General features: G+C 37.4%; 1 protein-coding gene across 4 annotated transcripts in view; it reads right to left on the bottom strand.

Annotated features, from left to right (window-relative positions):
- Positions 1 to 8,756: 8,756 nt before the first annotated feature.
- Positions 8,757 to 22,071, bottom strand: part of LARP7 (La ribonucleoprotein 7, transcriptional regulator) — a 34,725-nt gene continuing 21,410 nt past the window's right edge. For 3 of the 4 annotated variants that reach the window (XM_039541136.1, XM_039541138.1, XM_039541137.1), the window contains 5 exons: positions 20,801 to 20,964; positions 19,736 to 19,854; positions 16,618 to 16,777; positions 15,628 to 15,719; positions 8,757 to 9,161 (listed from right to left, as the gene is read on the bottom strand). In XM_039541136.1, coding sequence (XP_039397070.1) covers positions 9,081 to 9,161; positions 15,628 to 15,719; positions 16,618 to 16,777; positions 19,736 to 19,854; positions 20,801 to 20,964 — 616 coding nt within the window. In that variant the 3' untranslated portion in view covers positions 8,757 to 9,080. The remainder of the gene's footprint in view (positions 9,162 to 15,627; positions 15,720 to 16,617; positions 16,778 to 19,735; positions 19,855 to 20,800; positions 20,965 to 22,071) is intronic. The other variant, XM_039541139.1, reaches the window with a different exon arrangement.

Here is a 22,071-nt window from a genome sequence, read left to right on the forward strand (position 1 = left end):
TTGGAAATGCTGAATCATTAATGGGAGGTTGTAGACAACTTTATGCAAGTGATGTATTTATGGCCAGTGTTTCCAAAATGACTAGTGATTTGGGATGCTTCAATTTGGAGTGTTCGGGCCCCTTCAAAGGTGTCGGAAGTTGATTTTCAGAAAATGCTGCCCTCTGAAAATCAGACTCCTTTAAGATGTCTCTAGTTGGCCATCTGAAATTATTATTTACTTTTGAAAATCCTGGCTCATATAAATACATGTGATGTGCCCATCACCAAATAGATGCTGTACATAAAACTCTACCAATGCTTAAAAGTCAGAAATAGGGCTTAATGAACCAGCCACAGACCCCTCCCTACCCCCAGCACTAATATCTGGCCCATCTATGCAGAAGGGTAGGTAGAAATAAAGGAAGTTAAATGGGCATGAATAAAATCACCGCAAGCTGAAAGGACTCAACAGATGCCAAACAAATGTAACCCACCCCCCCCATCATTCCAACTCTCTTCCTTTGCACAAAATCAATATCACCGAGCACGAGAAAATTATCCACTTAAAAATCTTTTCTAACAATTCAGTTGCATTTCTGGCAACCCTCTACAACTGACCAGCACACACATCAGAGCACTGTGACCCAAATCCCAAACAAGAACTCCATTTAATTGATAAGTGAAGCTCTACTGCTCACAGAATTGTCAATTTCAAGTGTTTGGGTTGTTTTTCTCCCTCTTTCCTTTACCTTTCTCCCACCCCCTTCACACTTTGCTTCTCAAAAAGCCACAGCTGCAATAGAACTGTAGATGTGACTGAACATGTGTATACCTAGGAACCGGTTACCTTAGTAACAGCAAGCAAAGCTCTCTAATATTATGCTGCCTTCATTTTCTCTTGTTTTCTTAGTTGTTTGAATAATAGATATGCATACTAAGTATTCAAATCAATATTTATTCCAGCAGATAGAAGCTGAATGAATAAGAAAGTTGGGTTGGTTCTGCTTGTAAACTAACAAAAAATCTATGAGTACCCAAACACCCCCAAAGAACAGACAGGGACTTTGGCAACAGACCCTTGTTAAATTCAAAAGCGCCCATGTACCATTGCACAATCTACAGTACTGTAGCCCTACTAATAGCAGCAATCACTGCATTTTGAGATGAAGTTCAGACATCTGCAACTTTGTAATTCTGTTCCACTTACAGCTCCATTAAACAGAGCCCCTTTGAGGATTAGGATTCACTTAAAAGATTTACATTATTACTTTTATTATATGTTCAAGCAGTATCTGAACTACATCAACAATTTGTGCTGTGCAATTGGCCATGATTAGTTACTGCTACTTTATGCAAAACCAAAGTAATAAATATTTTAGTGTGTTGGTAGTTTCCTGGTTAATGAATGATAATACACATAATTTACATGTACATCATTCTGTAACTCAGAATGTAATGCAAAGGATGTAGCGACATGATCAGTGTCACAGAGCACAGGGAGAAATATTTTAAGTTCGCCCACCAATTTGTCCTCTATGCATTCCTAAAGTATATGCCAGTATATTTATGATATAGAAATAAAAACCGTGTGTGTGTTTGCATTTAAGACATTCTCCAATACATGCCAAAATCAAAATGTCCAAAAAATGAGTATCTTGATGTAATAGGATTGTTAGGAACATAGTACAAATCCAGAACAATCCTAGCAAGAGGTAACAAAGCAGCACTCATATATAATAAGTTGACAATTGTTACAAATCAAATGGTTTTGCTGGCATGTCCAATAGTCTATTGCTTATAGAGAACTTTAGATACAATTAATAGGACCTTTAAAAATCAATCACTTTGTGCTGATTTTACTTGCAGATTTTTAACTCCCTTATTTGATTAGTTATCCTTTTTCCAAATGAACCAAGCAAACACCATCTGATTGATCCTCACAACAACCTGTGCAATATCATCCCTATTTTACAGATGGAGAAATCAAGAGCTTAAGGGTTTGATCCTGCTCCTATTGAAGTCAATAGGGGTAGCAGCGAGATTAAGCCCTAAATGACTTGCCCAAAGGGGCATTTTTTCCTCAGAACTGAGGTTAAAGCTCTGGGGTTCCTGATTCCATGTCTGTGGTAGGATGTAGAATCCCTGCACTGTGCCAGGCAAATGAGGCATTAAAAGGAACTCAGGCTCACACAGGTGCTCCAGGAAGCACCTGCATGAAGAAGAGGAAGTCAGCAACTGTTTGGCTTTCTGAATCCAGAGCCATAGGTCTGAGTTAAAATCCCTCAAATTGGGGAATATTGTGTTACATTTTGAGATTTTTAACTGATTTCTGTGACTAAAATATGACTCTGAGAAAAGGAGTTTGTGGTATTTGACTAACCATCACATTTTTGCTGAGTTGCTTTACCACCATACATCACCAGTTTTGCAGATATTTAAATGTTGTGCCTCTAGCTACATTATATTGGCAAATTGTGAACATATCAAAGTATTCATAACAATTCAGATAATTTACCGAAGTATTCAAAGTTCTGTAGAACAGTATTAAAATTAAATATAAATTTTTAATGGGGCATAGTCCAACTGCTTTGTGCAGATGATAGTCTGATTATATGTGATTAATGGGTTCGTTATTTATTGCATTTTATCACAGAGAATGACCAGATTATGCATGGCCGAAAGAAAATCCCTGTCTTTAGTCAACTGCTGTAATTTTACATTCTATATGTGGATATGTATTAATACAGAGGAAAGATGGTCTTGTGATTGAGGCACTGGATTGGGAATCCGGAGATCTGGTCCTTTCTGGTACTGCCACAGCTGTTCACTTAAATGCTCTGTTCCCCAATTTCCTATCTGTAGATGAGATATTACTACTTCCCTAACTCACAGGGGCACTGCGAGGATAAATAAACATCGGTGAGACATTCAGCTATAGCAATGATGGAGGCCAACATAGTTAGGTAGCACCTCCAGATGACAAATAGTGGGATAGAGAACAAGTAGGACCAACTGAACACTTACCTATAACAGAGCTAGGAATTGAATCCCAAGATACAACACATGACTTAGACCCCAATCCTGACTTCTCTACAGACACAGAATTATAACAGTTTTAGGCCACCATTAATACATTGCATCACTTATATTAATGTTTAAAGATATTATGTGTGGTCTGACAGATTGGAATTTTGATTAGTTTCTGAGGGCTGTCAAGTAAATCAATTGATAAGCCCCCCATGAAACCTTGATCAGTTTAAATGAGGTCAGATTTTTGTTATGCTGGACATCACAGTTTGTAGCAAGGGAGATGCTTCATAGAACTTTAGGAACATTTGTAACATTAGAGAAAATAATGTTATTGAAGTGTTGTATGGAGAAGTGAGGGTGTGGGGGGCATTCACAGGAAAGTTAAATTAAACTCATTGTCAGTTCTTTGGGGAAGAGATTTAACTGTGTGTTTGTACTGGATGCATCACAATGGGTTCCAATCCTGGTTGGGGCCACAGGGCACTAGTGTAATACAAATAACTGATTAGAATATAGGTCTAAATCCTCCAGTTCCTATGTGGGCAAACTCCCCTGGACTTCAGTCATAGTGATAATATTTTAATTTGCTTTAGGAGACAGCCTGTCTGTGAGAACGTGATTAGTTTATTTGGCAACCTTCAAGAACCAGTTTAAATTCCAATTTCAGCTAGGCTACATAGTGTGTTCTTAAAAATTAGTGTAACTGATGCAATTTGTAACCACAACTCAAACACAGATGTTAGTTGTGCAAGATAAAACACCCTGGCACAATAGTTGGCATTCATGGGAAAAACAACATTAAGATAGTAAAAGCAAAAGAACTAAATGGAGATAATAAAGACAGTGAAATAGTCTTTGGGGATGCTGAATCCACACTCAGAAACAACTAATGATTTAGAGTGTTCTTTCACTGCAAAGTTCACATTTTCCACACAAAGTCCTTTTACAGGAACTCAGTGTTATTCAGTGGAAATCCCATACAGAACAGGTGGAATTTTAAGACTTCATGATTGCTCCAGAAGGTACATACAGTAATAAAGAACAAGATCAAAACAAACTATAAAATGAACATTAGTGAGGTAGAAAAAATTGAAGAGTAGGAACACCATTACGAGTAGGAAATGTGAGACAGAAAATCCCACAAAAGACATGAAGTGTGCACATGAAGAGGTTCTGCTGCCTACTAGAGAACATGCAGGCCCTACAGCTTCAGCTCTGCCTCATCAAGGCTCTTTGCTTACAAATTAAAAACAACACATGAGCCAGTATGATACGAATTCCTATTTAGGAGAAAGATCTGTTCAATGGTTTCTTGAAACCACTACATAAAAGTTAAATATCAGCATTTATTAAACTCACTTAAAATAGAGGCTGGAAACTGGCACACGTTTCTGTCTGATAAGGACCAGATTGTGAAACATTCACTGTGAACGTATACGTATGCAGTCTTTTCAAGAACAGCAGGCATGAATAAGTGAATGGCAGTTACCAACTATGAAGTACAGGAGAGATCCACGGAAGTTTTGGGGCTCTGTTTTTGGAAACAATGTTGGGCAAACTCAAGAAGCTGCAGCTGAGCAGCTTACTTGTGCAATATGCAATTCTTCTGGAAAACCACTACTTTGTCATGAATTCAAGAGGATAATGAATTAAAATATCAGTGTAAGAGGAGGAATTTGAACAAACCAATAGGTGTCTGAAGGACTAAATATGATGAGAATGCCTTCCTTCAGAGCCCTGACCTTAATCCTCAAGAGCAAATATTAGGTTTACTTAGCATAAGTCAGGAGTGCGTTTTTGAAAAACTTATTCAGCTCATAGGGTTTTTCAAATCTGAACCATAATGGCAGATTTGACACAGAAGCTGTGCTTCCTATCCCAAATTTCCTGCCACAGATAGGCTTGAGTACACCCCTCACCTCTAGGGGCCACGAGGATCCATGTAGTGCCTCCCCTCACCCTGCCATGTGTCCAGAGAGGACAGAAACTGCTGAAAGGCCCCAACCAGAGACTGAGGCCAGCAGAGCAGCTGCAGAAGCAGCTTATGCAGAGACCAACAGACATGGATAGTATTTTCTACAGTTTTGACTGGACTTTCCCCTCTGCTGATTACCTGTTTGTTCTAATGCCCCCTTCCAGTCTCAACCTCAGCGTCACTCCACATACCTTTGTGCATCCCACAAAGAAATTGCAAAATGAACATGCTGTTTTTTGTCATCAGTGATTGCTCTGCTCTGCCTGTTCTATCCCTTTCCCTATACTTTGTCTAGCTTGTCTATTTAGAATGTGAGCTCTTTGAGGCAGGGACTGCCTATTGCTCTGTGTTTGTGCAGAGTCCAGCACAATGGGGCCCTAATCTTGGTCGATCTCTAGGCACTACTTTAATAAACAGGATTAACCATCTTTGTTAGGGAGAAGGCTACTCAGCAAAGACTTGCTTTGTGTGCAGGCCCTTTTCCACAATGCCCCGAAAGCATCCCCAGACAGTGCCTAGGAGTCCTGACGTGGGAGGCTTGAACAGCTCAGGAGACAGGGAAGCCTTCTGAAAAAGTATACTCCCCAGGCATAAGTAGTGTAGCTGGAAAACCCACCTCCATGCTGAAGTCTGAACTGTCTGAAAGGGATTGGTATCTAGAGAAGATGGCTTGTAAGAAATTCTTCATAAGGCATCAGAGACTCCAAGATCCAAGCTCATAATTCAAGACTATCCAATGGTTTCATAGTTGGATAACTCATATTTTTACCATCCTTTAATTCTTTTGAGTAAAGAACCAAGAGATTATTAACATTTATATTTTGATAGTGCCCATTGGCCTCAGTTAACTCATACTTACTGTCCTATTTCTGCCTTGTAAAGGACACGTAAAAGGAGAGAGAGGTAAAAAATGTAACCGCATTAAAAACATGCTGCTGGTACTGAACATGTTTCAAATTCCTAAGCCTACTGAAGTCATGAACTAAGAGCTGCTTCAATTAAAGACTTTGCTCCAGGCACAACATGGAATAACTATATTCTTATAAAAAGTAGATACTCTAGGAGATGGGCGACTCAACAAAATATGTGAAATAACCAAAGATCAAGGATTACTTTGCAGCATGAGGCATCAGTGACATCTCTTTTTCTGAGTCAAGTTGTATTATTTTTGAAAAATGGATTGGCAGTGTTTTTTACCTCCAAAAACTCCAAACAAAAACACCTGACCCCACAATTTAGAGTTGCCCCATTTGTGGCTGAGCCATGAACATATTATTCTAAATAATAAAAAGCATTGCGCAAGAACATGGAAGTTCCAGATGGCAATATTCTCCACCAAAAAACCAAAACAACCTTGAGTAGAGATTCCAGGTAGGAGTTAGACAGTACACTCCAATGGAAAGACAAAAAGGTGAAAGGAGGGCTACATCTCTGTTTTGGGATAGTCTTGCTAAGTACATCTCCAACAGACAGAATCTTCTTATGTCAGTGGCAAGGCACAAGAACAAGTGGAGCAACTATTATAAAATTTAACCTTAAAAAAACATACCGGTATGTAAGCCATTCTGATAAACTTACATCTACTCTTCCCATGGAAGAGCAGATGGCTCATACTTGGTTTGTGCATATGAGCCCTGGTCCATTTGTAGTCAGTGGCAAAATTCCTGATTTCTTCAGAAAGACCATGTGATGGAATCCTACCACCACCCACATCCCCAACTGAAGTCAATGTCAATGGGAGTTTTGACACTGATTTCAATTGGGTTAGGAGCTCAACAAGGGCATATGATATATCTAAGCAGGACTTTAAATAAAGAAAATGGAAAAACACTACTCCTCATTTAAGCGCTTAGGCTAATGTAAACATGGAGAGGAAGGGGTAGGGAAGGTTCCACTTGTAAAATAAATCAATCCGTGGCACTAAAGATGGATACATGATTTATTTTACAGAGCATTGCCATCTCAGCCCTGTGCAAAACATGGAAGGTTCAGTGAAAGGAAAGAATATCCCTGCTTTATAATGAAATGTTTTACCAGGCAGAAAATTAAACATTTTATATGTTTGTTAGGATTTTTAATAGCCTGAAAGCTGCAAATAAGAGAACTTCCGAATATTGGTGAAACTCAGAGGCTGATTTGATTGTGTGAGGAGGATTTAAAACACAGTGGTTCTTAGCACATCTCCTTATATCCCCTTGTGCAATAGCCTTGAACCACTAGTCATGCTCTCTTTCTGTCCATTTTCTCTCTTTAGTCTCAATTTTTCACTTATGTATTTTTCCTGCATATTTTTTGTCACTATTTTAAATCCATTTTGATCTCCTGATTTATGCTCCCTCTCCCCAATTATTCTCCTTCATTCCACAGATACCTACATCTAAATACTGCTTGGGGTGTGGTCACATCCACTGCTGGCTCTGAGGCATGTACTCACTCTTGTGGCTGAGCTGAATGGTGTGGGAGCAAAGGACAGAAGCTTGTGCCAATGAACAGCTGCCTGAGCCTACCAGGCCAGCACTGTTCCTGGAGCAAGTATGCCACAGCAGGGGACGCCACAGGAACAAACATGCAATGAGAAAGCAAATTGTGGAATTCTGTGTTCAGGAAACTTTCCTTGCTCCTATTGCTCTGCTTCATTCCTCTCTGAAACAGTCTGATCCCACCCCAGATTGGTACATTCTGTATTATCTAATGTCACCTCCTTTTCTAGTATTTTCCCATGCTTTTCTTCTATCTGCTTCCCTCTTCTCCATGACTGTGTAACACTGGCTGTCAATAACGGCAGAATTGTGTGGCTTGGTGTTGAACTATTATCACTACATACAGTAGAAATATACTGATATCACCAGCACAGTGCATGTGGCTAGTACAAACACCTACACTGCTCCTGTAATTTGTCAGCAACACAATCTATGGGCACAGAAAATCCATGCATTTCACTGACTTAGTTTATTTAAATAGATTATGCTGATATTTTAGGAATGTACCTCTAATTTTAAAACAAATTGTTCACCTTTCTGATTGCAGTGTTCACATTTTATAGATCAACGAGTTAGTGTCTTATTTGCTCTGCAGTCAGACACAAACAATAAAGCACAAACAAAGGTGTGAACTTCTCTTTACATTAATGGAGAGATCAAAGACTAGGGCTGATCATTCATACGTTTAACCATTATTCTGTCCAAAACTGAAACCCACAGTTCAAGCTGTAGAAATAAAATTATGCTATAAAATATTTCATACTGTCAACCTACAATGCAATGTGAAATATTGATGTGCACTAGATTGTATCTTAACACATAAAATGCACAATATATACACTTTTAGCTATAAATAGCAGTTACTTATGGCACTAGAATTCTCAAATAACAAATGTAAATGTTTTCTTATTTACCTTCCTCACAGATATGCTTGTAAAACTTGTTCCAAAGAAGATCTTTTTAAGGAATGAGGTGTTGTTAATTTTTGGCATATTCAATAGGTTTCTTTTCAGCCTGCCCACCACCTCTGACACTCCAATACTCTGACAACCCTAAAGTATTTAAATATGATTTTAGATTATTATCTATCCAGTTTTTACTATATGATTTTAGATTATTATCTATCCAGAAATTATCTATCCACTTTTTACTATAATTTCAATCTTTCTACATTTTTCCTCCACCATTTGATGGAGGAAGCAGAGACCTCAATTTATTTAACATAAATTAGCTTTATTATTCACATTACTCTTTGCTGATCTTTTTAAAACAAAAGTCAAATTAATATTGTCAATTTCTAAAACATTTTATTTGTTCTTTTCTGTAATTCAGTTTATAAAACTGCAATATACAAAAATTCATTAGAAGTAAAACTAAATGTAAAACAAAGCAAGACCTTGTTTGATACATTTTCCCAGAAAGCTTTACCTACAGGCTCAGGAGCAGCAAACACTCAGCATATTTAAAAATGGAATTTAGAATAAAATTGCACACTGAAGAATTATGAAGCAAATGGACTGGTTTTTGACTTCTTCATAAGAACAGTTTATGGTTTCATTAAAACGTCCAGTGACTATTTTAAATATTCTTTTATAGAATAAAATCAATTTTAGGTCAGTCATCTTCAGAGAAGCGGATATGTTTACTTGTCTCTTGTGTCTTTGCAAGTCTCATTCTTTCAGCTTTGGCAATCAGCTACAAAAAAACAAAAACAAAACAACATTAAAGTAGAGGTGAAAGAAAAACTGCATTCAGATTACAGGTTTATATCAAAGTCATATTCAGGCTAGCAGGTCTCACAGAAGATAACATCTTTGAACAACTGAACCAATCTGTACAGAGCATAGTTATCTTGATACCAAAAATGAAGAGGTTCCTGATATCATTTTGATCAGTAGCATATAGGAACCATCACAAAGTACACAAATAGCACAGAGTTTTCCCTTAATCTCTGGACAGATTAGTGTCTTTACCATTCCTTTAACATTCCATCCCAGTGTCCCATCCAACCTGGGGGAAGGGAGGGAGGGAGGGAAAGGAACTGATAGTTAAACACACACAACCCAAAGACCTCAAACACAACCTTTTTTAAATGGACTAGTTCTTTGAGGCTTCAAGCTCTTAACTATAGCAGGATCAAACCTTAAAGAAATAAGTTTGTCAGGAATGCTATGTCATCTTCTAGAGTCAATTTCTGGAGGGAGAAAAGACTGAAATGCAGAAGGAGGCCCATCCTCTAGATTGGGAAAACAATGCATTATGATTGCAAATCAAATGGCTACTCATCTGAATGTAAACAGTATTGGCTACAGGAATGAGCTTGGGCCTAGGAATCCTGAATTCAAATGCCAGTTCTATCAATGACCTCTCTGTGTTTCAGTTTCCTTATCTGTAAAATGGAGATAGTCCCCATCTTATCAGGGTATTGAGGATTAGTTAATATTTGTAAGGCGTATGAAATTATAAATGTTAAATTGTGGTATTACTGACAATTTCTCTCAACCCTTCAATTTGACTTGATTGTACATTTTAGAAATAAGCATTTATAGCTTTTAAAAACTGTGAATCAAACAAACCTCAAAATCCAAGGCTGCATGTATAACTTTAAAAAGGATATTACATTATATATAGTATAATAATAAAAATGAACATTCCAAGGGAAGGCATTTTTACTGGCATTAACAGAAGACCTGCCTAACAACTATTTGCATTGTTGACCAGAGGGCCTTGCACCTTTCCCCTAACCCTCTTCCACTGCCCTTGAGGCTCTCTGTCATGGCAACTTATTTTACCACCTTTGCAGAGGGAGGATAGACAGAGCCATTGTTGGAGCTCTATCTTCATTTGTAGCTGAGCCACAAGAGTTGGTCCAGAGTAACGAACGTGAGGCAGTGGCTCCCCTACAGATCAAGCATGCTATATCCTCCGCACTCCCAGCCCTGGATAGCCTAGCCAGGAAATCAACACCTAGTCTCTTCCACAGCAGCACACAGAACTCACCACAAAGACATTGGGACAACTTGGAATCTTAAAAAAAAAAAAAAAAAAAATTAAACAATTGATATTGTTTTGCCACAGGGAACTCTACCACTACGAAAGTAATTCTATCGTCCACTGTCCAGTTACTGACCAGAGGACCCTCTTTCTTCTTCAACACGGGCTCAAAATATTAGGCCAGTCCAAGAGAGGTCCTCAGTTTTTCAAACCACAACTAACGTGAGCTGCAAATTTTCTTCCATTTCTACTCATACTTTCAACCCCTCTCTCTTATCACAGCACACACCACATAACTCACATGGCAACAGCAAACCTCCCTTCTTTCCTTGGAGATTAAGAACAATAGCTGGGAAAAGCTCTCAGTCCAAAGTAATATGAAATGCAAAAATGCTCATATGTTACCCTTGTCGGAAGCAAACTGCACAACTAGTTAAGTTAACAACTTCAGCTTTTTTGTCCCCAATCTGAAGAAATTAAATGGGACACCACAAAAGTCTATTTTAAACAAAAGTGAGAATTTCAGGAAATTTCTGCCATCACATGGTGACTCATATCTACGCAACTTTTTTTTTCTTTCAAGAAACTTACTTTTAAAAAATAAATCTTACATATATACACTGTACACCTTTAGGGCCTTAATAAATCTGCAAAGACAGATGACAATTTCTGCTGAGATTCACCTAGAGAGACAGAATCTTATCAATTATCTTAAATCATCAACTTTAAAAACTGCAGTCTTGTCCACACAAACATGACATCTTGCTTGTGTTCTGGAGGATATTGAGTCAAAATTGATATATGCCATTTAGTGTCCATACTGGGGCATGCATTGATTTAACTAAACCTGTGCAAGTCTGCGTGTAGATAGGCCCTGTGTACCGCAATATCAGAAGTATAAACTCACTCCATGGCACCCTCACTATCCTCCAGAACACAAGCCAGATGTCATGTGATGAAATATAGTAAAGGAAGCAGAGAAAATGCAAAGAAACAAGGAACAGACAAAAGTACCTCAATTTCTTTCATGTCTAGGTAGAAAGTGTGTAGGAAGACAGATGTTCTTGTGAATAAAACCCAGCCTATACTAGGGAAACTTGCACCACGTTAACTACATTGATGCAGTTACACAGCAGGGCTTACACTGGTACAGCTAACTTCGGGCACCACTGTAAAGCCTTACCTATAATTAAAGTTGCACCTATCTTGTTTATATGAATATAAAATTGTTAAACTAAACCAATTGTGCGCGCTCACACTATTGTGCTTGCACCGCAGTAGAAACAACATGAGCACACAGCCCTGTTCTGAATTGATGGTAGTGCTTTGTAAGCCCCACTTTACATCGGTGCTCAAACATTACACTGGTGCAAATTTATTTAATGTAGGCAGAGCCTAAGCTGGAGTGTAGAGTGAACAAAAATGATGCCTAATTCTTTGGAGAAGAGCCAAGTACCAGGTAAGTCTGACAAATACTCTTTTCAATATATCGTGACCTTCAGTATTCATTCATATAATTGGAAGATCATTTTAAATTATGATAGATGAGTTTCTAACTAGAATTATGATCCTATTCAGACGATATAAAGTGCATGTATTTTTATACAAGATTCATGTTTAACACTTATCTGTAAATTGCTTTACAAACAAGGACTAATTTTGTACTTGTAAATTACAAAAGAAATAGGATTTTAAATCACTTTAATGCTAAGAACATATGAACAGCCATACTGGGTCAGATCAAAAGTCCATCTAGCCCAGTATCCTGTTTTCCGGCAGCAGCCAATGCCAGGCACCCAGATGGAATAAACAGAGCAGGTAATCGAGTGATCCATCCCCTGTTGCCCATTCCCAATATTAGTTCTTAGCTGTAATGTCTTCATGAACTTAATTATGAACGTTTTTATTACAATAATTGTCTTGCTTTCCTAAATTGTGACTTTAAAGAAAAAAACATAACTAATTCTGAAGGATCTTTAACAAAGTTTTGACAATTATAAATGAACAAAAAACAGGGCAGGGCAAAAAACATATTAGTTGTTGAAAACTGCAGTTGGAACACAGACTATTAAAGAGCAGTGAAAGAGTTAAAGTTATTTGACTTCCGTTAATCATTCCTCTCAAAAAGCCTTACTTACCAATGTTAGCATTTAAATAGACCTGACTAGGCTTTGAAGCTAACACCTCTCTGGGTTGAAAGGTGATGGGAGAGGGGGAGGAGTGAGAGTTTGCACCTTTTGCAGCTGCTATTGTTAGGCAGAACTGAGAGTTTATTTTTGCAAGCCTAGATGAGTTACACATTACAGGCTACCTTACATCAATTTGCACAGCAAATACTGTACTATCTTCACAACAAGAAGCTCTAGAAACTTGGGTGCTGAGTTTCCACAACCCCAGCTGAAGTCAATGGAAGCTCAGGACCTTTGGGAGGTTGGGGGGGAAATCAAACCCTTGATTTAAAAAAATAAAAATAAAATCTATCATTTAATCAAAAATGGCAACAACAAATCTCTGTATTGTGGCTTTACCTATGTGAGAGCTCAGAGAACATTCAGTAATTATATGAAATATTATAATATTATATGTAAAAAATACTGCTTCTAATAGCATTTTTACCTGGAGAAGGAAGTAGCAATGCAGCCATACAAGATTTTTTCCTTTTCATCTATATATGCAACTGCGAAACTAAGACTGGTCAAGAAAACCAGATGATTTTCCAGTTTTACAAGTGAAAACAAAAGGGTTATTTTAAAATTCAAACAGAAGACCTTACTTGCAGTGGATATACAGTGATCAAGGCAACAAGAGATGTAAGGTGAGACTCTCACCCCTTCTCCAGCCCTTGTACAAAATGTAAAGGGGACAGAGTGGTGTAAAGGGACTCTAAAAAGCCCCAGATCTAGGCAAAGGAGAAATTCCCCAGGGCAGGAACTGAAGATGACAGCTACATGCTGTTTTCCAAGAACCCCTTAACAAACAGTGGCTTAAGGAGTACAACAAGGCGGGAGGAGAATTTTAGGTGCACAGTTCTACTAAGATTCTGAGCAGCAACTTAGCCCAGGTTTACACTAGGAGTGCTTCTCTGGTATAGTCATACTATTATACTATAGCAGCAAAGCACTCCGAGTATGGATTCAACTTTTGCCGGTACAACTTATGCTGGCTTCTGCAAGCGAAATAAACTATACCACCAATATTACAATTTTGCCAGTATAACTGTGCCTAGGGTAACCAGATGTCCCGATTTTATAGGGACAGTCCCAATTTTGGGGTCTTTTTCTCACATAGGCACCTATTACCCCGCCTCTTATCCCGATTTTTGACACTTGCCATCCGGTCAGCCTAACTGTGTCTACACTAAGGGCTTCTGTCGGCACAGCTATGTTACTCGAGGATCACAATTCTTTCCACCTCTGCCAGATCACAGTGTTGCCAACTCTCATGATAAATCACTAAAAAAATGACAACGAGGAGTTCTTGTGGCACCTTAGAGACTAACAAGTTTATTTGTGCGTAAGCTTTCGTGGGCTAAAACCCACTTCATCAGGTGCATGGAGTGAAAAATACAGTAAGCAGAATAAATATTATAGCACATGAAAAGATGGGAGTTGCCTTACTAAGGGGGGGGGGGGGATCATAGTGCTAACAAGCCAATTCAATTAAGGTGGAAGAGGCCTATTCTCAATAGCTGACAAGAAGGAGTGAATAATCACTGTTTTCCTTAAAAACCCAGCTCCTGGAGTCAAGTGGATATATGATGATTTCAGCCTTTATTCTTAAAGAAAAAGTAAGTTTCTAGCCCTCCTGGCGGTGGAGAAAGTTTCAAAATGTGACCCCACTGCACCCTAAAGGCTCAAAAAGCAGAAGAGAAATAAAAAGACCAAATCTATTATTTTTACATAATCTCATTATTTTTGGTGAGCCTGACTCATGATTTTTCAACATTTGAGGTTGGCAATACTGTATGGTGGCAGAAGTTTGTAGAGTAGACCTGGCCTTAGACAGCCCTGGGCCATATAGCTGTGCTGGCAAAACCCCCAACATAGACGCAGCTATGCCGACAGAAGAGGGCTTCTGTAAGCATAGCTAATATCGTTCAGGAAGATGGTACTGTATTACTATGCTGACAGAAGTTCTCCTGTCAGCAGATGCTGTGTTTACACTAGGGGGCTATGCAAGAATAGCGACTATGGGCAAAGCCTAGGTTCCACTGGGACCATTCTGGTCCTCAGCAGTCTAGAATTGTTAGGGTTCTGAACCCCCTCCCCCTCTCCCAACACCCTCTTGAGCTGCAAGTTCTGGTGTAGCACAGAATCTCATCCGTAGACAGTAAATGTGCAAGTTTGTGCACATACAAGAGCAGAGATGTAGCAGGGAGTGTTTCTCATGCTCTGGTCTCCAACACCACGTATGCAATCCAAATGATTCAATCTTAAAAATCATGAGTCATGCTCCAAATAATAATAATAATAATAATAATTAAAAAAAATTTTTTTGTTTTTTTTTACCATCTGTTTTTTTGAGACTTTAAGGGTTCATGTTTACAAGCTTTTCTCCGCTTACTTGCTTTTAAACAAAAGCCGAGATTCTCATGTAATTGCCTGACACCATGAGCTAGAGGTTTGAGGAAAACAAAAAATACTGAAAGACTCGTGATAAAAATCAGAGGATAATCAGACCCCTTAACTTTATCATGGAACAGCACATAAATCCTTTTAAATTCCATTTGAAATGCATTGTTTTGCAGCTTTAAAATACTATTCAGACCAATCGGTTTATTCCATTAAATATAAAGCTGTCTTACCGCTTAGAACCAGAAATCAGAATTCTTTAACTACATGCAAACACAAAACTCATTAGCAGTGACTGCTTCAGAACACTAGTGTCTAGGTGGGCAAATCATTCATTTTTATTTTCTACATATAGCAACTGGACCCTGCAGTAATCAAGTGCTCCCTACTTGGCTGCAGCATTTGACTGTAAAATCTACAGCCAAGTCATCAGGATAAGATGAGAGACGAAAGTGGAGCGGAAGATCACAAAGTTGAGGAAAAAATATGGATATTTCCCATTCACCCATGCTTTTGATCACAGAAATCACATTTCAATCACTGTTGCACAAAAATAAATATAAATCCGGACAATCCACTATTCAAACTTATTTTACCTTCTCTGTGCCTCGCTTCTTTTCTCTAGGTTGGTTAAGTTTAGCTTGTCTGTCCACCAAAATTTTCTGCCAGTACCGCTGTTCATGATCACCTTGACACACACATGAAGTGATAGTGCATTAACAAGGTTATCCAGTATAAAGAATGCAGCATTTTATCTGTCATGGCCAGGTGAACTTATTTTAATATGTATAATCATGTGAACAATATTTGTGGATGAAACTGGCACTTCAGTTCTCAGCAAGGAAGGAACTTCTGTGTAAGAACAGGTTAATCCCTTTTAATTACGAGAGGGGGAAAACCTCATTTTAAAATGGAAGCTCATTTCAATAAAGGTAGTTTTAAATACAACATTAGGCATACATATAAATCTTCAATCACTGACTTTGTGTTAATCTGAAAGAATATTTTTTATGTGGGGGGGAGGAAGGCGCAGAGGAAAAAAGCAGAGAGGAAATTTGCTCCCCCAAAATCATCTTTGTTTTGAGGTCAAGTCTGGGAAATTTTTTGATGGTTAAAAGTTGCTTATTTTCATTTCAATAAGCTGATTTAAAAAAAAAATCCTAAACAAATGACTTGGCGAGCACTACAAACCCAGAAAGAGATCTAAGGTAAAGTATACTATTCCTGTATAGTCATCAGCTAGTCTAGTCATCTGCCAGTTGAAGTTATATAAAGTCAAATGACCACTCTTGTAAGAATAAAGTTTTGGTTGCCTTAACCAGGCCACATTTTAAAATACCAACACATTTAGACAAAGAAAAAGTGACATAGTATGTTTGCGGTTTTGACTCTTTAGTTTTTGTAGAAAAGGGAGAATAGCGACAAGAAGAAAATGATATAAAACCAAAATACTGATTCTATAATTTATACATGATGCAGAAAAGTATCTTAACTGAATATCAGCAATAAAGTTAAAATGCAGCAACAGTCCTGCTCTTAGCTCCTAGGAGCTGTCTCTCATGCATATATTTTAATAAACATCTTACCAGTTAGGACCTCAAGTTTCCAGTTGTTTTTAATCTGAATTTCTTTATGTGCTTTCATTACAACCTGTGCATCTTCAGGAGTTTTAAACCGAACATGACACTCTGTATCTCCTTCCAGCATGTCAACATAAGCAACATCAGCTATCATAGCCAGAGCATCCTGTGCCACAAAAGAGAACTCAGACAAGTTAGCCAGAACAAAAATAAACTGCAGTATTTTCAAACACTGTCCTTTGAAAATCCAAGGTGCATAAAAAGGAGCAATGGCTTGGGAAATATTCTCTAAAGTCAGTTACAAGGAAGTGAAAGTGGAACTTTATTACATTAATAAACAAATCTTATGTCAAATAATTTCTGGCTAATATTTATTGAGTTTTCAGAAGAAAATCTCTGAATAGTCAATGTTTACTAGATTGAGAACTATTTATAATTTACCTCAGAGTTGCACATGTCCCAAGAACCCAAGCCCAGGCTGTATCTATTATGAATACACTCAAAAGCTAACCCTTGTTGATGTTCTTTACAGTCATTAGGAGGGATGACAGCAGAAGAATAATTATGTAATGCAATAGTATTTCCATTTCACATGTTAGTCCAACAAAAATATATATTTACTTCCATGCCTAAATATTTTATTTAAGGTTATGACTGTGGAGAATGAAAAGAAAAAGCTCAAGAACGGTGAAGAAGTTAGGAAATCTGTACATGGCACACTACAGTGGATACTGGAGTTCCTTTTCTCCTATACCAAATGATCTCTGCCTGAAAACTGACACCAGCAGTTGAAGAAGGAAGAGTCACACACACTCTTTCAATCAAATACTTTACCTGTGAAACTTGCTGTGAGGGAAATTAACTGGGATCACGCATTCCTAGTCAATTTCATTCACAGCAGGTACTGCAAGTAAAAAATGTTTCTATGCAAGAATTAGGCACTACTTTTAACCCTCCAGCTGCAAGGCTGAATCTGAAAACCCCCCAGCACCTAGGCTGACAAGACCATGTGTGGTCCAAACAAAACCTTTTCACCCCTAAGTTTGGTATTCCCACATAACATTTCCACAGAAAATTATGCAGACTACCAAAATTAATTTTACAGGAATATTTACTTATTGATTTATCTCTGAAAAGCGCCTCCACTCAGTAGCATGAAATAACATGTTGGTAATCAGAATTCAAATGTTTAAGCAATAATGTTACCTTTTGCTGGATTATTGCATATATTTTAAATGTATTTTGCACATATCTGTCAAGAATGTACTATGAAACCTAGACTTACAACAGAGAGGTGACCAGACCAGCAACAGAATATTTCCATAATTTCCTAAAGTAAGCCAAAACATCATAACATTTTTGTGTAAAATTTTGTAAAATGTTATGTCTGCCCTGTTTATTCTCTAGTCAGGGTTGTGACTCCATAGTTAAGATGGGGAGTGACTTTCTATTATCATTCATATTTTCGCAGTCCTTTCTTTTCCCCTGAGAATTTTCATGCTTAGTCACAGGTCAGATCATTTATTTTTTAAGACTGATGCAAATCAGTCTTGTAATTTGATTTACATATCTGAAAATACCAGAGTCTAACACAGTTTGATTTCATCTACACAAACAAGATCAAAACTTTGTTATCCCCTTGACTATATTACATCATGTTGTAACACAAACCCCTGACACAATAAAACATGTAAGTGCAGACAAACGCTGAATAGCGCTTAGATATTACAAGTGATGAGTGAGGGAGAGGGAGGAGGTCAGACATTCTCTCATTAATGTCTCTTGGCTCTTAGATAGCTGCTTATAAATACCTAAATAGATAAGACTGATTCAGTTGCAAGCATATCACCAATTTGTTTTCAGTAAGAGAGATATGGCCCTGATCTTGCAAAAATTTATGCATATGCTGAAGTTTACACACTTATGATTAGCCACCCTGACTTCAATTGTATTATTCACAGGATTGTAAACTTAAGCAACTGCATAAGTCTTTACAAGACTAGGTCTGAAATAGTTCTCACTGCCTTAAATGATCTACAGAGTATTCATTCCAATATGGCCAATATAACTTCATGTTTATTGTTTGAAAAGCATTCAAGTATTAAACCTTCTGATTTAAGTATCATAAAAGAACTGATTCAGTCCATATACTAATTCAGGGTCCCATCTATGTAAAAGAACCAGCATACACTAATACTTCATATATTACTGTGTCAGGGACTTCTGAAATGGATGTTTCGTATTTAAATTAGGGGCAAATGATGAAAATGACCATAGAAACTCAGTTTCTGTGTTTCCTCAAACAGGCACAAGTTCATGTCTCCATTTATTCTTTCTTATCTGAACCAAAAATACATAAGAAGCTGCAAGTTGCAAATAATAATAAAAAAAAGTTGGTCTATCACCTCACAGCGCTGCAAATTTATATTAAGTTTTGTGTAAACTAAGGCCAAAAAAATCAATTTGACAAGCACAAAAATAAGTAACAGTTACATGTTATTTCATTTATCAAATTACATATAACCATATGTAACATAAATGGTATTTTGGGAATAATTCTGAGTCACTTAGGGAAATATTTTATGACTCTCATTCAGGGAGCACTTTATTGGCCTCAAGTTCCTATTAGATGAACAAACCTTATTAAGTAAAATATTTTTGATAGAGATTAGTCTATATTAAGCAGCTATCATCCATTTTGCCTTTATATGAAGTAACAACAGCTTACCAGTAACAAATAGTTATTTTGTTTTCTTAACAATACAGAATTCAACTGATGTTTGCAAGGGTGGAGCAGTCAGGGCTGGTGATAGAGGGAGAAAACGACTCACCCCCAGTAAAAAGTAAAACTGTTTTATAAAACTTATTTTTATGGTAAACTTGACTTCTCTGAAAGAGCTCTTTTCTCTGCTCAAAGCTTTTATTACTGTTGGTTTTGAAATAGGTTCTCTCAATCTGGTTCTGCTTTAATGAAATCTTCCATTAATGGGTACTATTGAGAAATATGCATACAGATAGTTGCCGGATAGAAATTCAACATGACTAGTTTAAATGGTATTCAATCATTTTCAGGATGGTATAAGGGGAAAGGATAACAGCTGCCCTGAGGTTACAAAGGCATTACCTTGATGTGTTTCCTGCCTGGTAGGGGTTCGGTGCTAATGATCTTCACAATTACTCCACTCACAAACTGTGGTCCCATTGTGTTAGCTTTCTCAGGGGGGGCAGAATCTTCATTGGTGGCTGTTAAATTGAAGAGGAAAAGAGCATAATGAAGCTTCACACATATTACCTTGACAAACACAAGATAACCACAAAAATCACACAAACAATGCAATAAATCTTGTGGTGGCATTCACACAGTGAATGAAACAACAGATACCAAACACGGCTGCAATGAATAAATACTTTATTGTTAGTTGGGATCAATTTATATATATGGTTATTGATGGCAGAAACTAGTATTTCAAAAGATAAAACCAAAGTGAGAATACCAGGAGATGGCATAATGAATGAATCAATTAGAAATCCTCCTAAACAAAAGGCCTTATACAAGTCCTTTTGCAGTTTTAAACACAAGGTATGGTAAGAACACTTAAATTAACACCCTCTTAGTTGTAAGGATCTTTGCACCTCAAATTCGGGAATGATCTTGGAGAGTGCTGAAAAAGGTTTAGCGCTCCTAAGCTAGAAGTTTGTAGACAGAAGTTCAGGGGATCCAGTGCAACCCAGTAACAGAGTAAGGCAAGAACTGAGTTGAAACATGGTTCTGACTAACACATATGCACTGCTTGTGTAGACAGGCCCGGAATGGAAACTACCACAATACTTGGTAGTTGGTTTACTATGAAATATTATCATTAAATTAAACTAAACCTCTCAAAACCAAAGATCATTTTGTAATCTTGGATTATTTTCTAAGTAATTTGTTTATTCATTAATTCAGATAATTCAATAAACCATAATTGGTATAAATACAATTTATTTTATATAACATGGCTCCTTTAATATGAAGTGTTGTAAAAGCTTTATTTCACTCTGCCTTTTCCGTTCAGAGAAGTTAGTACACTCTGGAACTATTTTGATATAGATCTATTTTCCAGTTCTATTAGAATATCAAACTCTAATGAACACCAACTGCATTAAAAAAAAATCATAAAACACACAACATAAAGATCATCAGAACAACCTTCACATTTAACATTTTTTGTTTGCGGATGCTTTTGTACACCACTGTCTGTTTCCATCTTCTCCAGACACTCAGATTTGATTTGGGACATTGTTTTCTTTAAGGAAGCCATGCTGGCTTTCTGAAGGGCCAAATATTCTTGCTTCAGATCCATCCATTCACTCCTACGTAAGACAAAGATTTAGGAATAAAAATGTCAATCCTTGTGCAAAGATAATTAGACTTAAAAAAGCCATTACCAACATAAAGACAAAATTATGATGCTATTATTTGTATTACTGCAGAATCTGGGAGCTATAGTCATGGACCAGAACTCCATTGTGCTAGGTGCTGTACAAACAGAACAAAAAGACAGTCCCTGCCCCCCAAAATGTAATCAAAGTATAAGACAAGAGACAACAGATAGATACAGATGAGGTAGAACAAGACAATATTGGTCAGCATGATAGGCGGTGGTCTCAGTACACCAACAGCCTAACTTATCAAATTTTTTTAGGCATCATGAGAAAGACAAGTATTGAGGAGGGTTTTGAAGGAGGATAATGAGGTAGCTTTGAAGATGTTTATGGGGAGTTCCTCCCAAGCGCAAAGCACAGTATGGAAAAAGCACAAGAGTGCTTGTTTGAAAAATTAACAAGTGGGCAACAGAAGGGTAGCATCATGGACTGATTAGAGGTGACAGTCAACATCTTGATAGCAAATGAGAGTGGGGATAGGGTGACATGGTCAAAATGACTTGCAAATAAAATACACAAACCATAGCTGACATCAGGGGGCAGATGCTCAGTTGGCGTAAATTGGAGCTATGGCAATATACGCCAGCTGAGGCTCTCCCCTGTTGTGCTTAATGGCCTCCCCATCTTTTTATATAGCTGTCTAGGGTCTGATGGTTATCTGACTGAATTACCACTTCATTTTATCTACTAAATGGCCTAAATAAATACTAACAGGAGAACAAAATTACAAACAAATTAAGAGAGATTGCCAAATGTATTACATCTTCTTCAGAAAGCATTCTGAATGCTTTGGTAAATCAGACATATATTATTTGGAAATGGAATTACAAGAGTGCGGACACTAATTCAGGACTGATTAGTTTTACTACATTAAAAATTGGTCATTTTTCTCTAGAAAATTCACTGATTAAAAACCAACAACTGGTTAAACTCACAAAAAAACCCTATAGAGATAAGAACATTCCTTACTATTCAAATGCATTAGACTTTTAAAAAAATCCACACTGCATGGAAGCAATTTATATATTTACATAC

This window comes from Mauremys reevesii, linkage group 5 (assembly GCF_016161935.1).
Source record: "Mauremys reevesii isolate NIE-2019 linkage group 5, ASM1616193v1, whole genome shotgun sequence".
Taxonomy (NCBI): Eukaryota; Metazoa; Chordata; order Testudines; family Geoemydidae; genus Mauremys; species Mauremys reevesii.